At 39.6% G+C, this 17,556-nt stretch overlaps 1 protein-coding gene across 1 annotated transcript in view; it reads left to right on the forward strand.

Moving 5' to 3' along the window:
• Positions 1-17,556, forward strand: part of upf2 (UPF2 regulator of nonsense mediated mRNA decay) — a 137,977-nt gene that overhangs the window by 60,340 nt on the left and 60,081 nt on the right. The window contains exons 15-17 of the mRNA XM_078552963.1: positions 1,729-1,932; positions 3,311-3,586; positions 6,835-7,018. Of these exons, the coding sequence (XP_078409089.1) occupies positions 1,729-1,932; positions 3,311-3,586; positions 6,835-7,018 (664 nt within the window). The remainder of the gene's footprint in view (positions 1-1,728; positions 1,933-3,310; positions 3,587-6,834; positions 7,019-17,556) is intronic.

Here is a 17,556-nt window from a genome sequence, read left to right on the forward strand (position 1 = left end):
CCTAGTTAATGATAAGGATTGGGACCTTCCCATCCCTGACCTAGGGCTGCTGAGGCCAACTGCAATACTTCTGTTGCTGCTCTAACTGAGATGTCCTATTTCCATACATGTTGGGTATTGAACCTCGTTGACCTGTATGACAGATTCCAGGCCAGGCAGTGCATTTACCAACTGACTCTGTTAGAGAACATTGAAGAAATGTGTTTGCAAACTGAGCGCCAGAAATATTTCAAATATTTTCTCAACATTGTGATTGCTCCAGAATTTACACTTTATTAAATAGAGTGGCAAAGAGAAGAAGCCATTAGTTTAATGCTAACTGCTTCTGAACTGCAGCTGATTTTCATAGTTTCTTCAACAAATAGCAACCGAGTCCTGATTACCCCGAAGCTGTAATATAGATATAAAACAGCCTCTCTCTTCAAATAAAAAAAGGACAGTAATTTAGTGCTGGGTGTTTCAAACCTGGAGTCTCACCAAAAATTATTGATTATTTGAAGTTCTGTTACATTAGAGCCATTAAATTTTATGATGTTAAAGGGAAGCAGCCAAATATTCTTAGCATCAGAAATTTACACTGTGCATAACCTGATTTAATACTCCTGTTCTTATTTGACCTACTGTGAGCAATGCCAGGGCAACCCACTAGATATATATATGCCTCTAGTGTGCACCACCAAGACATCTTCTGTTGCCAAGAATGCAAAGCAATTTATTTTAAAAGAAAACATATTTTAATTGGAATTGTTCTCCTTAAAGTAGAGGAAGTTAAAGTGAGATATAATAAGAGGTTTAAGTAGAAAAGGGTGGTGAAAGCAGATTCAGTAATAGCTTTCAGAAAGGATTTGACTCTACTTGAAAAAGAAATATTGCAGTATTATGAGAAAAGAGTAGGGGACTGGGACTAACTGCTAGTTTTCTCTGACAGATGGCACAGACACAATGGACTGAATGGTCTCCTGTGCTTCTATGATAAGTCATTAAATATGGTATGCTTCTGACCTACAGCTTGAAATTTAGAAACATTTTACATTGCACAGTATTACCTGACCAATCAGCAATTAAACCATGATCTAAACCTCTGTTTATGTACCAAAATGTGCCTGTTTGACTTTTTCAAACTGCTGCTCCCTGCATGTTTGGTACTAATACTCTGTGGTGATTTGTTGTGTCATGTTTTCAAATTTAAAAAAAAACACCTGGCTGAGAGGTGCAGCATATTGATGCCATGTGTCATTGAACAGTGGGTTTGGTTTTGCCTGTTTATGCCCACATGGTGCATTCCTGATTTCAGTCTCTGTTGTGGCAAAGAGAGTGCTGCTGTTCCGAGACTACCTGCTTTTGCTGGTGACATAGGGAAAAAGCCATAAGAGTTGAGTCATTTCCTTTCTCAAATAATTCTCTCATAACACCTAATTGTTATCCTGAGTTGGAAGATCTTAGAAACAGGTTAATGTCATCCCAATTAGTGTCGGGTGATCTAATGCCATAGAAAATATATTCTAAGAAATGGAGAAAGAGACAAGTGCAGGCCCAGTATGATATGTTCAATGTTTACACTTGTCTACCAACAACACTATAAGATAAGGAAAAAGCAGTTTTAAATCTACAAGTAAACAGTGACTTCTCTTTGCATATCAATTGTCATCATTGAAACTGAGGTGTGGAATAGAAGCAGACTGTGCATTGTACATTTAAAAAATACCTAACAATACCTCCATGTTGTAGGTGTTGAGACAGATGAGAAAGTTGGCATGGCATGATCCAGAGGTGAAGGAATATGTTATTAACTGCATGATCAACATCTGGAATGTCAAATACAACAGTATTCACTGTGTTGCAAATCTGTTGGCGGGATTAGTGCCATACCAAGAAGATGTGGGAATACATGTTGTAGATGGAGTGCTAGAAGACATCCGTCTGGGAATGGAGGTGATGAAATTTTACCTAAATTTTAAACAGTATAAAAAAGATTTTAAACAAATCTCTGTCTCTAAAATTGATGTTTGCGGAAACTGCTGCTATCTACATTTCCTAAAAAGCATAAGGTTTATCACAATTAAATGAAATTACAATAGGAACTTTTTTAAGGGGTGCAGATGATAATATTCCTTTTCTCTTTTTCTCTCCAAAATGTGCTGATTAATACTAGAATATGGTCCTACAATATCCCTTTCATACCTTGAGCAAGCAGCATTTCTTTATGTTGTGTCTACATTGGATGTTGGCAGGACATTTGATCACAGAAGGAAATTATAGCTGAGCCCGACCCTATCCACTAATGCAGTTACTAATAGAGAGCACATGATATCAGTCAAGAGCAGGAAACCTTTTTTTTGTTGGGTGGAGGCATGACAGCATAAAAAGGAGCAGGAATAGACCATAGGGCCTTTTGAACTTGCTCGATTATTCTATAAGATCATGACTGATTTGATCTTGACCTCGACTCCACTTCCTGCCTACTTGCCACAACCCTTGACTCCCCTATAGTTCAAAAATCTGTTATCTCAGCCTTGAATATATTCAATGACTCAGCCCCTACAGCTCTCTGGGGCAGAGAATTCCAAAGATTCCCACGAGGACACCCAAGCCTCTCTATACCGCAGCATTCTGTAGCCTCTCCCTTTAAATAATATTTTGCTTTTTCTATTCTTCCTACCAAAGTGGATAACCTCATATTTGCCCACATTATACTCCAACTGCCAAATTTTTGCCTACTCATTTGACCTATCTATGTGCCTTTACAGACTCTTTGTGTTCTCAGAATTAGATTTCCCACCTCTCTCTGTATCATCAGCAAATTTGGTTGCGATACACTCGGTCCCTTCATCCAAGTCATTGACATAGATTGTAAATAGTTGAGGCCCCAGCACTGATTCCTGTAGCACCCCACTAGTTACAATTTATCAACTTGGAAACGACCCATTTGTCCTGACTCCCTGCTTTCCGTTAGTTAGCCAATCCTCTATCCACGCTAATATATAATACCATGAGCTCTTATCTTGTGCAATAACTTTTTATGTAGCACCTTATCACCTTGCCTTTTGGAAAGCCAAATACATTACATCTACTGGTTCCCCTTTGTCCATCCTTCTTGTTACATCCTCAAAGAACTCGAATAGGGGTTTTCAACTTTATAACCCAGTGGTGCTAATCAAATTGTAGCATTGACTGAGAGCAGGTAACTCAGCACTGATAGGGGACCAAACCAAAGTTCAAAATATCCCCTTAATTCTAGCAGTCATTGTTGCTTCTACCCATGGATTTTACAAATGTATACTTGTAGTGATAAACTGCCTTTGCTTTTCAGGTCAATCAACCTAAATTCAATCAGAGGCGCATCAGCAGTGTTAAGTTCCTTGGAGAATTGTACAATTATAGAATGGTGGAGTCTGCAGTCATCTTCCGAATTTTGTATTCCTTTATTACATTTGGTATAAGTGCTGATGGCAGTGCAACACCTCTGGACCCACCAGAACATTTATTTCGTATCCGACTGGTTTGCACACTGCTGGACACTTGTGGGCAGTACTTTGACAGAGGCTCCAGCAAACGGAAGTTGGATTGTTTCCTTGTATATTTTCAGGTATTTTTAAAAAATGATTTTAAAGCAGTCCTTTCACAAGTTTGCTTAAAACTAGCAATAGAGTACATACATCTGGACGTATAATAACTTCTGAGTTAGTTATGCTGTCAAATTCTCACTTAATTGAGATCACTGAATTACATTGATTTGCTGTGGGGATAATACCATGAAAACTCTTAAGCTTGTTACAAAAATAGTAACTATATGATATACAATTTCCTCTAACTGTCAGCGAAATCATGGGAAATTCAACAATATATTTTGATTGTCTCAGCAATGCATATAGGAATGAGGGCAAAAAAAATCAAACACCTGGTTACCCCAAAAACTCCAGGTGTGCAAGAATTTTGTGTGAATTGCACAAGTCTTTATAATGGTTACCTATTAAATGTCAGTTGAAATTTAAACAATTGAAGGGGAAGTTAAGTATATATTATAAAAGCTGGCTTTTGTATTCCTCCACACTGTATTAAGAATGCAAATATAAAATTCTTGTAGGGCAGGGGATAACTTTAGTTCATTTTATTCTCCAATTTCTAATAACCTATATTTTTAAACTATTTCATGAAGAATATTTCAATCTTTGTTAAGGGTAAGCACCCAGTCGAGTGAAGTTCGAAGAAAGACTCGACAAACATTTTTAAAACTGCATGTAATGGAAGACTAAGAACCAAGCTGCTACTTTGGTGAAATGGCCAAGTCAGATTGAAAGAAAATAGAGATCTGGTTTCTTACTGAAGTTTTGTTTGTATTTATAAATATGGTGTTGTTAAAAATGAATGGGATTGTCAAGTTAACTGTGGCTGTATATCTTAACACTAAAAGCATGAAGAGGAAATGTCAGGCCATTTATACTTAAAAGTTAGAAATTGTAAAGGTGGCTGTTTTGGAGCATTTTTTGGAGATGGCAGAGAACTGTGCCTTGCCAAAGAAAGACTCAAAATCCTTGCTTTGATATAACCACCTGACCATATCACTCAAGCATCTGTGTTTTGCACACAAGAAATTTTGCAATTTCTATTGTGTAAGTAAGTACCTCTGCATAACAAGATTCCAAAAATAACAATGAGATAATTATCTTTAAACCTGCTTTTGGTTTTAGTAGGTGGAGGAGGGTTAGCTGAGACTCAGAACTGTCTGTCCTTCTAATGGTACCATGGGATCTCAATCTTGATTCAGTGGTGACATTCTTGACTCTGAGTCACAAGATCATGGGTTAAATTATCTCTCCACAAACATAAATAAAAGCATAAGAAGTAGGAGCAGGAGAAGCCATTCGGCCCATCGAGCGTTTTCCGCCCATTCAATATGATCGTGGCTGATCTGATTATGGCCTTAACTCCATTTTCCTTCCTGTTTGCATAACCCTCGACTCCCTTGTCAATCAAAAATCTGTCCAACTCTGAATATAGTCAGTGACCCAGCCACCAGTGTTCTCTGTGGAAGAGAATCCCAAAGATTAACAACCCTCTGAAAGAAGAAATTCCTCCTCATTTGTGTTTTAACAGGAGAGCCCTTATTCTGAAACTGTGCCCCCCCACCCACCAAGTTCTGGATTCCCCACAAGAGGAAACATCCTCGTAGCATCCATTCTGTCAAGCCCTCTCAGAATCCCATAAATCCTTGAAGGGGATTAAACAAAGAACTTCATAAATGGGATCTTTCTGAAATATTACAATAAGATATAAACAAGTATATAGTTGGAGTACCTTTTGTCAGCCATAGTTGTTATCTAACACCGAACACATTTTAGTCATCATAGCTGTTCATTCTTCAGCATTTAATAGCAAAAATATTTCAAGCATGCTGCAGCTCCTACACTACACTGCGGAAAAGGGAAGTTCAAGGATGTTGTTACACCTTGAATTTGACATTTTGCAATCAGATAAGTGAGGGAGAATTATTGAGAGGATAGTGAGTACATAATCTAGACAGACTCCTAATTGCAATACCGAGTGAGTGCTACACTGTTGGAGATGTCACGTTTCGGATGAGATGTCAAACCAAAGCTATGTTTGTCCCCTCAATTAGACGTACAAGTTTCCAAATCAGTATATGAAGAAGAGCAGGTGAGTTCTCCCTGTTTCCTGGCCAATATTATCCCTTAACCAACATCACTAAAGTCGATTATCTGGCCAGTTATCTGATGCTGTTTCTCGAAGCTCCCTGAGTGTAATTGGCTACCTGTACTGTGTTTTCCTTACATTACAACAGTGACTACAATTCAAAAATACTTCAGTGCCTGTGAAGCTTTGGGATGTCTGAGCTCATGCTGGGTGCTACACAAATGCACATTATTTCTTTAATATCAATCTGAATCGGCAGACTGGAGATTATGTGCTCAAGTTCAGAGTTATGTTTAAACCCACAACTTTCTGACTCAGGCAGTGAACCGACACTGAACCGAACCCTGCTAACTGAACGCTTAGACGCTGATGCCTGAACAAATAAATGTCATAAGTACTCAAAGTAACAAAAGGGTGTTTTAAGCAACCAGATGGCAAAAGTGGAGGCTAAAAAGCATGGCAGTTGTCAGTCTGACTGATCAAAGTTGCCCTGCTCCCTGGTCCCTGTAGGACAGCAATTCTATTTCCACTTGCATGCACTTCCTTCTTGATGTCTGCTAAAATTGGAAAGGATAGGGATAGGGATATGTGCTGTTTAGTTATACTGATGGCACCAAGTTTTTCAGCTACTTCTGCCTTCAAGGTATCACTGTTTTTGAATGTGATCAGAAAAGGAGTTGGTTGCATCTTTCAATAAAAAGGTGGATTTCCAAAAAGCCTGCAAAGTGGCACCATTTATGGAGGCAGATAGGAGCTGAATTATACATTTGACTCTTGTTGGTTACTATGACTGGAAAATGTATTTGTATATAGTTTGTATGAATAACAGTGTAAGTCACCTAGTGAACAGCTCCAACCTCTCATTTAATCCCTTCCCAGTAATTTTGCAACACTTGTTTTGTTCTCTGCAGCACATTTGCACCTTGTCCAATTTATTACATCTTTTTTCCTGATATAATTCTAATTAATATAGTATTGTTAACTTTATTAATTTCAATACCTTAATAAAAGGTATTGGGATAATTGAGTGTAATCTCAATGGAATTCCATTATTTATTTCATGTAGCTACTGTTAGTTTATTTTTTAACAATAAGGACTTTTATTTCATATTTATTGGAATTATGATCACTTAATTTCTGTATATACTAACAAACTAGAGCCTTCTGTTTATGCATCTGTAGCGTTATATCTGGTGGAAGAAGAGTTTAGATGTGTGGACGAAAGATCACCCATTCCCTATTGATGTCGACTACATGATTAGTGACATACTTGAGCTTCTTCGACCAAAGATGAAATTCTGTGGCTCCCTTGAAGAGGCCATCAAACAAGTTCAGGAACTCGAGCGCGAGTTCTTAATTAAGCTAGGTGAGGAATGGCTCAATTTATATTGTGATGGTTTAGCAACGTATATTCGTTTTTTCATTGCATTTCAACCATTAGTATAGCACAAAGCAAATGTTGTGTTGACTGCTAATCAAAGCTATAAACACGAAATAAAGAAGCAAATATTCTACTAGAATATCAACTAGTTTCTGGTGAAATAGTTTTGGTTTCTTGTGCATCCTCTACATATCGTTGAAGTAAAGCCTGTACTCTGGTTAGAAAAGAAAACCACAAGGACCCCTTTGAAACATTTATCAAGTGGGAACAGTCCCCGTTTGTCTGCAACAACTATAGAAGGTGCATGGAAGAAAAGCAGGTGCAAGTGAATGACCTGGAAAAAGACTCTTTCCCCCCATTTGCCCTACTGCTTCCTGTGGAGGCATTGGTTGTCTGAGATGTTGGGGTTATTCTCCTTAGAGTAAAGAAAGCTAAGAGGAAATTTATAAAGCTGTTTAAAATGACGAGTTTAGGCAGAGTTTTATCACACTGTCTGTTGCCAAAGCATTTAACCTTTTGATTAAATTAAGTGATGGTGCAAAAAAAATTGTAATTGGTGATTTGCTTTTGCACTATACTTGTATTTTCAAAATGGCGTATGACTCATATACTCTATGTAATGCTAAGCTACTTGAGCAGAAAAATATGTATACTCTTTCCATGTTTCGAACTTATCAATCTGAAATAAAGAGACAAACTATTTCCTGTTGCTGAAGGGTCAGTAAACAGAGGGAATCGATTTAAGGTGATTGGCAGACATGTGGAAAGGCATTATCGTGCAACAAGTGATTAAGGTTTGGAATGCACTGTTTGTGACAGGGTGATACAGATTCAATAGTGGCCTTCAAAAAGGAATTTAATAAATTCTTGAAGGAGAAGAAAATTGCAGTAATATGGGAATAAAGCAGAGGAGTGGGACTCTGGATTGCTCCTCGAAAGAGTTAAATTAGACGTGATGGGGCAAATAGCTACCTCTGTGCAGGATTCACAGTTCCTCCATTTCACTTCCCTGTACCTCTGCCCCAAAACTTTCCACTGTATTAATCTGGAAGACAAATGCATTTCAAGAATGTTTTTGGACCCTCTGGCTTTCCTTACTTAAACTTGTATTTTCTGTTCATTCTAGACTTAACTATTCCACCATACTTGTGGCTGCCCTCCCATCTTCTTTCCTCCATAAATGTAAGCTTATTTAAAATTCTGTTGCAGCCATGTTCTTGCTTGCATCAAGTGCTGTTCACTCATAACCACCGTGCTCAAAAACCTGCATTGGTTCCCCATCTGGCAACAATTCAGTTTTAAAATGTGCATCCTTGTTCTCAAATCCCCCCATGGTCTTGCTCCTCCCTATCTCCATAATCTCCTCCAGCCCTACAACCCTTTGAAATTTTTGTAGTTCTCCAATTCTAGTTTCTTGCACATCCCCAATTTTAATCGCTCCACAATCTGCAGCCGTGCTTTCTGCTGCCAAGGCCCTAAGCTCTGGAATACTTCCCCAGACCTCTCAGCTGTCAACCTTTCTTTTCCCCTTTAAAACACTCATTAAAACCTACCCCATCTGCTTTGATATTTCCTTTCATAGCTCGGTGTCAAATTTTGTTTGGCAACACTTCTCTGAAGCAGCTTGGGACATTTTACTATAATAATGGTACTATGTAAATGCCATTGTTCTCTTAATGTCCACGCGTTCAGCTAGGTTTATGGAAGGAACCGTGGCTGATTTTTCTCCACAGTATCCCATGGGCGTTGAGGTTGCTTAAAGAGTGCCCCTAGAACTGCTATCTTAACATCTATTGGGGAATAACCATGGAATCTTACTGACACCTAAGGCTCAGATAATCACTCTCTTAACGAGATGAATCATTGGCAAAACCCATATTTTCTTAAATAATAAACCAGATGATAGGCTGAGTTGCAGTAATGCTTTGGCCTGAATGTCTTCTGTAGGAGGAAGAAAAATATCTATATGCCAGTGGATACCAGGTGGAAGTCTATTTTAGCGGATAAAACTTGTGCCAAATATTCTGGCATGGGTGGATATGCGTCAGTATTTAGTGGGAGAAATTTATTTGAATAGTGCTGTGAATAAATTTCTCCCACTTAAGAGTTTAACAAACTGGAATGATGCTGAATGATCTGGTAGTAATGTGCTTGTACGTCATTGTTAATTTTGACACTTTGTAAATACTGAGAGCTTAGTTTTCAAAGGGCTTTTGTTCTTTGTCTCATGGATTTAGCAAGGAGGGGTAGGATTGTCTCAGATAACAATTGCTGCAATGTTCCAGTGAAGCTCAACGCAAACTGGAGGAACAGCATCTCATCTTCCGACTAGGCCCTTTACAGCCTTCCAGACTGAATATTGAGTTCAACAACTTTAGATCATGAACTCTCTCCTCCATCCCCACGCCCTTTCTGATCCCCCTTTTTTCCAATAATTTATATAGATTTTTCTTTTCCCACCTATTTCCATTATTTTTAAATGTATTTCCATCTATTGTTTTATCTCTACCTTTTAGCCTATTTCGATCCCTTCCCCCCACCTCACCCCCACTAGGGCTATCTGTATCTTGCTTGTCCTGCTTTCTACCCTTAATGTCACCGATTAGCATATTTTTTAGCTAATATCTCCACCGTCAACACCTCTTTGTCCTTTTGTCTATGACATCTTTTGGCTATCTCCACCTATCACTGACCGTCTATCCAGCTTTACGTGTCCCATCCCCCCTAAAACCAGCTTATATTTCACCTCTCTTCTATTTTTCCTTCGTTCTGTTGAAGAGTCATACGGACTCGAAACGTTAACTGTAATCCTCTCCGCAGATGCTGTCAGACCTGCTGAGTTTTTCTAGGTATTTTTATTTTTGTTTTTGTCTTCAGTTACAATGATTGACAAGCCTATCACTAACTGATACTGTATCCAAGATATTGCATTTATGGTACAGCAAGAAGTGAGTTAAATTCTTGGAATTTTTGCCACACCAGACTATATTTTGGATAGTTTATAGTTGGATGTCTTAATTTGCTGAGAGTTCATTTGACTTTTTTTTCCTATTTGCCTTGGAATTAGCTCCTTTCGTTATTAATTTTAAAATAAAGGGGCAATTACTTCTTTTAAAAAAACAAATTTGGGAACTAATTGGCTGTTACTTTTCATATCAATAACAGTTTCCTAAAGAAAACCTTTGCATTCCAAGCACTTTTAGGTGTAGGAAAATTGTTCCCTTCAGCAAACAGACATTGGTAAACTATATGAGTATCCTTTGGGAATTTTTAAAATATAAAACAGTTCTTCTTTCCGACCTTACCCTTCCTCTTTCCTGCGTACCACCATTCCTAACTAAAATTAGACCAGAAATAGTATAAATCTCGAAATTGTTAGTCATGTATTGAAATAGCAAAATTCAAGTTATTTCTGAACTCCAAGATTAAATTATCCTGCTGGAATAATTTTTCTTAATGTGTACATTTTATTCTATGTGATACAGGGCTCTATTTTGGGTAATAAATTTAGCTAATCGTTTGCCAAATATTGAACCAGTTTATCCGATGTCCTAATGTTTTTCAGTTAACTTTTGAATAAGCTCCTTTTAATTTCCAAGCATGGTGAAGAGACATTAACTCCTAAAGCCACTCGTTTTAGGAACTTGTGCCCTAAAATAATTTGACACGGATAACTGGGAAATTTTACATCCATATCTGTCAATTGACCTTCACGTTCCTTGACACTTACTCCTTTTAATACCTCCTTTGTTTGATTTTAATTTTTTGGCTTTGAATTTAGAGTTTAGTGAATATAATTCCTGATATGTTCATGAAAACTTAACGATTACAGCTGAAGAATCTATGTTCTTGTTTTTGAATCAGCAAATTCATATTAATTGTTAGGTTTAGATGTATAAATACAGCAGGATAAATACACCAGATCACCCAGAATGCACATTAATTAAATGTTTAAAAGATGACCTCTTCAAAGTTGGTGTTACTAAGTTGCTGGTGCTACAGGTCACTGAAATGTGACAACTGACCATCTATTTTTTGGATGAGACATTAAATTGAGGCCCTGCCTGCCTGAGATCCCATGGCTCTATTTTGAAGAGAATCATGGGAGTTATAGCCAGTGTTGTGGCCAATATCTATCCAACATTTATCAATCCTTCGTATAATATCAGAGTAAGTGGATTATATGGCTATTATCATGTTGCTGTTTGGGGAGCTTGCTGTGTTCAAATTGACTGTCGGGTTTCCTGCAATACAACAATGACAACACTTCAGAGGTACTTCATTAGCTGTAAAGTGCTTTGTCCTGAGGTCATGAAAGGCCCTATTTAAAAAAAGCAAGCTATTTTTTATCTTTTGTAGCCTACATTTGTTTTAACAAAAATCATAAGTCTTCAGACTTTTACATATGACAAGCTATTGCTTGATTATATTGATATAGCAATCTCTTTTTCTCCTGTAATGAATATTATTACAGGTTTAACCAAATAGTACACTTGCACTCAGCAGGTCTGGCCAGACCGGCTGAGTTTTTCCAGGTAATTCTGTTTTTGTTTTGGATTTCCAGCATCCGCAGTTTTTTGTTTTTAGTACACTTGCACTGCTGTTCAAATCTTGTGTCTTGATTTTGGGGCTCTGAGTCTTCACTGTGATGGACACAGGGAAAAAACCGTGTTATGGCACAGCCGATGGTAAATGCTGAGTTGTTCAAATCCCAGAGGGAAACTTGAGACAACTGCCACAACTATTTTTCCAATTTGTATGTTTCGAGATGTGGCTTTGAATTCAGTACAAATAAGACCACCAAGCCTTATAGGTTTTTACAAAACTAGATTAAACATTTATTAATAAGAGAAATGATTTTTAGGAACATACATATGTCTACAAATTACTACTATAATAACTTCTAAATCCCCTAATTAGCCTGACTTCCAGCTACACCTCCGTCAAGGCAACAATAAGACACACAGATTTTAAGAGACCAGGCAAAGGAACATGATAAAAGCAAAATACTGCGGATGCTGGAAATCTGAAACAAAAACAAAAATACCCGGAAAGACTCAGCAGGTCTGACAGCATCTGCGGAGAGGAATACAGTTGATGTTTCAAGTCCGAATGACTCTTCATCAGAACTAAGGAAATAGAGAAATGAGGTGAAATATAAGCTGGTAGAGGGGGAATGGGACAGGTGGAGCTGGATAGGGGGCCAGTGTTAGGTGGAGACAAGAGATTGCCAAAGATGTCATAGACAAAAGGACAAATGGGGTGTTGACGGTGGTGATATTATCTAAGGAATGTGCTAATGGGGACATTAAGGGTAGCAGGCAGGACAAGCTAGTGGCAGATGGCCCTAGTGGGGGTGGGGTGGGGGTAAGGGATTGAAATAGGCTACAAGGTGGAGATAAAACAATAGATCGAAATAAATTTAAAAATAGGTGGGGAAAGATTTTTTTTTTTTATTATAAATTATTGGAAAAAGGGGTATCGGAAAGGGAGTGGGGATGGAGGAGAGAGTTCATGATCTGAAATTGTTGAACTCAGTATTAAGTCCGGAAGGCTGTAAAGTGCCTAGTCGGAAGATGAGGTGCTGTTCCTCCAGTTTGCGTTGAGCTTCACTGGAACATTGCAGCAGGCCAAGGACGGACATGTGGGCATGAGAGCAGGGTGGTGCATTGAAATGGCAAGCGACTGGGAAGTCTTGGTCATGCCTGCAGACAGACCGAAGGTGTTCCGCAAAGCGGTCACCCAGTCTGCGTTTGGTCTCTCCAATGTAAAGGAGGCCGCGTTGGGAGCAGCGAACACAGTAGACTAAATTGAGGGAAGTGCAAGTGAAGCGCTGATTCACTTGAAAGGAGTGTTTGGGCTTTTGGACAGTTAGGAGGGTGGAAGTAAAGGGGCAGGTGTTCCACCTTCTGCAGTTGCATGGGAAGGTGCCGTGGGAGGGGGTTGAGGTGTAGGGGGTGATGGAGGAGTGGACCAGGGTGTCCCGAAGGGAACGATTCCTGCGGAAAGCGGGCGGGGGGTGTGAAGGGAAGATGTGTTTGGTACCCTGAACAATCCAAAGTGAGATTTCTTAACTTCAGTTTGTTGTAGACAACAGCTTGAGACGTAGATGCTGAAGGCTTTTCACACTTATTAGATCTCAAAATGCCTACCCTTACACACAGTCTTTGCTCCTCTGTACATATTTTCCCCTTTGAATGCACATCCCATTGTTTCACTGTGTCTTTGGACTTCCCTGATCTTAAAAATCTCTCATAGTACTAATTTTACCAGTAATCTTTAGGAAAAATAAACACACTGTTTCTGAACTTCACCTGGCTAGGTGACACATTTCACCCCTCCTTTGAAAACAATCTACTCTAGTTTATTTTTAATTCCTCTCTGGCGACTGGGGAGGTGCCAGAGGACTGGAGAACAACTAATGTGGTTCTGCTATTTTAGAAGGGTTGTAGAGATAAGCCAGGGAACTACAGGCCAGTGAGTCTCACGTCAGTGGTAGGGAAACTATTGGAGAAATTTCTGAAGGAGATTATCTATCTCCACTTGGAGAGGCATGGTTTGATCAGGGATAGTCAGCATGGCTTTGTCAGAGGGAGGTCATGCCTAACAAATCTGATTGAATTTTTTGAGGAGGTGACCAGGTGTGTAGATGAGGGTAGTGCAGTTGATGTAGTTTATATGGATTTCAGCAAAGCCTTTGACAAGGTCCCACATGGGAGACTTTTAAAGAAGGCAAAGGGACACAGGATACAGGGTAATTTGATAAGGTGGATTCAAAATTGGCTTAGTTGTAGGAGACAGAGGATGATGATAGCAGGATGCTTTAGTGACTGGAAGCCAGTGTCCAGTGGCGTACCACAGGGATCTGTGCTGGGTCCCCTATTATTTGTCATTTATATAAATGACATAGATGACTCTGTGGGGGTAGGATTAGTAAGTTTGCGGATGACACAAAGATTGGCCAGGTGGTTAACAGTGAGGTTGAGTGTCTTGGGCTACAGGAAGATATAGACGGGATGGTCAAATGGGCAGATAAGTGGCAGATGGAACTTAACCCTGAAAAGTGTGAGGTGATACACTTTGGAAGGAGTAATTTGACAAGGAAGTATTCAATGAACGTCATGGCACTAGGAAGTTCTGAGGAACAAAGGGACCTTGGAGTGTGTGTCCATAGATCTCTGAAGGCGAAGGGGCATGTCAGTGGGGTAGTGAAAAAGGCATATGGGGCACTTGCCTTCATCAATCGAGGCATAGATTACAAAAGTAGGGAGGTCATGTTGGAGTTGTATAGAACCTTGGTGAGGCCACAGCTGGAGTACTGTGTGCAGTTCTGGTCGCCACATTATAGGAAGGATGTGATTGCATTGGTGGGGGTGCAGAGGAGATTCACCAGGATGTTGCCTGGGATGAAACATTTAAATTATGAAGAGAGGTTGGATAGACTTGGGTTGTTTTCATTGGAGTAGAGAAGACTGAGGGGTGACCTGATCGAGGTGTACAAGATTATGAGGGGCATGGACAGGGTTGATAGGAAGCAGTTGTTCCCCTTAATTGGAGGGTCAGTCACGAGGGGGCATAAGTTCAAGGTGATGGGCAGGAGGTTTAGGGGGGATGTGAGGAAAACCTTTTTACCCAGAGGGTGGTGACGGTCTGGAATGCACTGCCTGGGAGGGTGGTGGAGGCGGGTTGCCTCTCATCCTTTAAGAAGTACCTGGATGAGCACTTGGCACATTATAACATTCAAGGCAATGGGCCAAGTGCTGGTAAATGGGATTAGGTAGGTAAGTCAGGTGTTTTTCATGTGTCGGTGCAGACTCGATGGGCCGAATGGCCTCTCCTGCACTGTGATTCTATGATTCAAAAATACAAACATCCTTTTACACCTTACATTCTAAATTTCCCCCATGTTTACATACTTAACATTTCAAACCCAGCTTATCTCCTAAAACATCAAAGCCTTCAGACCACGTGCCTCTAACCTAAGTCTCACAGACACCACACACAGGCACATATAGACACAGATACCAGTATTTTACAATAAATTCCAATGACATTATTATATCTTCCTGACAACTGAGTAAAACCATCCATTCTTCCAGCTGCCCACTTGAACCACCCATTATGATATGTATGCTGGAATATATACAAGACCTGTAGGACATGAAATGGGAGGGCAGTTGGAGAGGCTCAGAGGGCTTTGCTAAATTGCTGACACTTCACCGCACCATATATGCTAACTGACTCCTTTCCAATGTGGTGTGCTCAAATGTGTAACATTCACTTTTCATTTTGAAGGTTAAGATCTGAAATCTATTTAAACCTATGTTCTAACAACCAAATTCATTGACTCTGTAAACTCTTAATGTATAGATGTGAATTCTATCCTGACTAAATCCAGGTCAGGTGTAAGTTTCATTTTCAGACCAAGTCAGAGGCAGCAAAGGCTAACATCAAGGCTATGAATGACTGACAGTTGCATTTTTGCCCTCTTGTGGATAACAAGGGCCCTTTTCTGTAGTATAAAGTGTTGTCACCAGGACAAGGTACGAGCCAAAAGCCTAACACCATGATCCTACCCTCCTGCACGCAATTACACATGATAGCGTAGATTCCGCCGGTTGTCTGGGAGGCAGTGGAGCAGCCCTCAGACCAATCTGGTCACCCTACCTAAATCTCTGGTTGTTTATGATGCCTGAGATTTTGTTGGGCCGATGGCGGCCTTGTCCACAGGCCAATGAACCAGCAGGGAACAGTGCCCCTTCAGGCACTTAATTGGCCGCCTTTGGGCTTTCCCCGCAATTGTGGTCCAAGTGTTAGCCAATCAGATGCTGGCAACGTCTCGTTCCACCCCCGCCAGTGGGATCGGTGACTGCTGGTGGTACTGAATCCACCCGAGGGCCCGGATCACAGAGGGACTGACAGGCTTTTTTCTGAGCGGCCTTCTGAGAGCGCGGGAGACCTGTGTGGCCTCCATTTAATCCCTGAGCTACCACTAAATTGCAGTTTGCTCAGGGTTAATGGGTGTAAATTGGCTCATTAATGAACTTAATTGACAATCTGCTGCTGGCAGCTAGGAATCCTGCATCAGTCTCTTCTAACTTAATTGGAGGCGGTGGGGGAAGCCTTTAAGCAACCACTACAATTAACACACCACAGTTATTTATGGTACAGCGAGAGACAGATTACAACTCCCTCTACTTTACCCTGAAATTGTGCCTCAGCCCCAATTTTTGAATAGTATTGCCTGCTACATCAGATGACATTTTTTTTCTATTTCTAGTAACAACCAATCTGCGTCCTCTCTGAAATTGCCAATTGCAGCCAAATTAGTAATTCCATTTAGTGAAAATTTTATGTTTTCAGCCCATGCCATTAGGAATTCATATCATCATGGAATCTTATGGCACAGGTTTCTGAAATGCATAAAGTACTCCCTCAGTCGCCGAGCATCAGCATGGTGTAGTTCTTGAGGTCTGGAGCAAGGCTTGAACGGAGTATGGTTCTCTGACTCGGAGTGCTGCCGCTGAGCGAAGACTTGATCTGGGTGATTTCCTTATTTTTCAATCATTCGTTATTGCTCACTAGTGAACTGCATAAAGGAGTTTTGGAAAGAAAGTTGGTAAAATGTAATTAGTTGGGTCATGGACAAGTTCACATTGTCAGCATTTTTTGTGATGGAAATATCCCGCCAACCTTTTGACTTGATTTCACTATTGTTTATTCTTGCATTTTTTTAATAATCACCCTCAGAATGTTGTATTTTCATGAGAGTTGCTACATATGTAATTAATGATTTAACAATTTTTGTAGTTGTACAGTATCTGATTTATTTCCATTGGCAGAACTTGCTATTTCAATAGGCCGATATGTTTTCTAAATATTCCTTTTCAACCTATCCAGTATTCCTTTATTTTGAAATAGAAAAAATACTGCTGCCCTTCAGAGCTCTTTGAAACTTGAACTTCAAAGATTAAGGCGTGTTTCATTCCAGTTCCATGTTTTTTAAACAAGATATACATGAGAGTTTGACAATTTCAGCCTTGGCCATGTGGAATGGTAAACAAACCCCATTTAAAAAATTTTATCTCTGTATTTTTCCTCCCTTATCTAAAGAGTTACTGTGCAAAGAACAATTTGTTATTTCTAGCAAATGGATTGATGGGTTTTATTATTTTGTTCTTGTTGTCCAAACAGACTCAAGATCTCGTTCCAGTCCTAAGTCTCATTCCAAAGTTGTGTGATTTAGACATTTAACATTGTCTCGGGTTCCTTTTAGCAGAATGATAAATTAAGCGTTTAATACGCAATAACAACAGAAAACTATGGCAAAGTACAGCAGATCAGTTAAAAAAGAGAAAGATAATTAATGGTTGAGGGTTAATTCATTCAGAACTCTGATATGCTGTAGTTTTACTTCAGATTACCAGCACTATTGCATTTTCTTTTTAATCTGCACAGCAAATATTCCCTCCTCCTCTGTCTTTATCTAACTCTCTCAGTTTCAGGTAACAACTCTCTGATGA

This window comes from Cetorhinus maximus, chromosome 12, assembly GCF_964194155.1.
Source record: "Cetorhinus maximus chromosome 12, sCetMax3.hap1.1, whole genome shotgun sequence".
NCBI classification, from domain to species: Eukaryota; Metazoa; Chordata; class Chondrichthyes; order Lamniformes; family Cetorhinidae; genus Cetorhinus; species Cetorhinus maximus.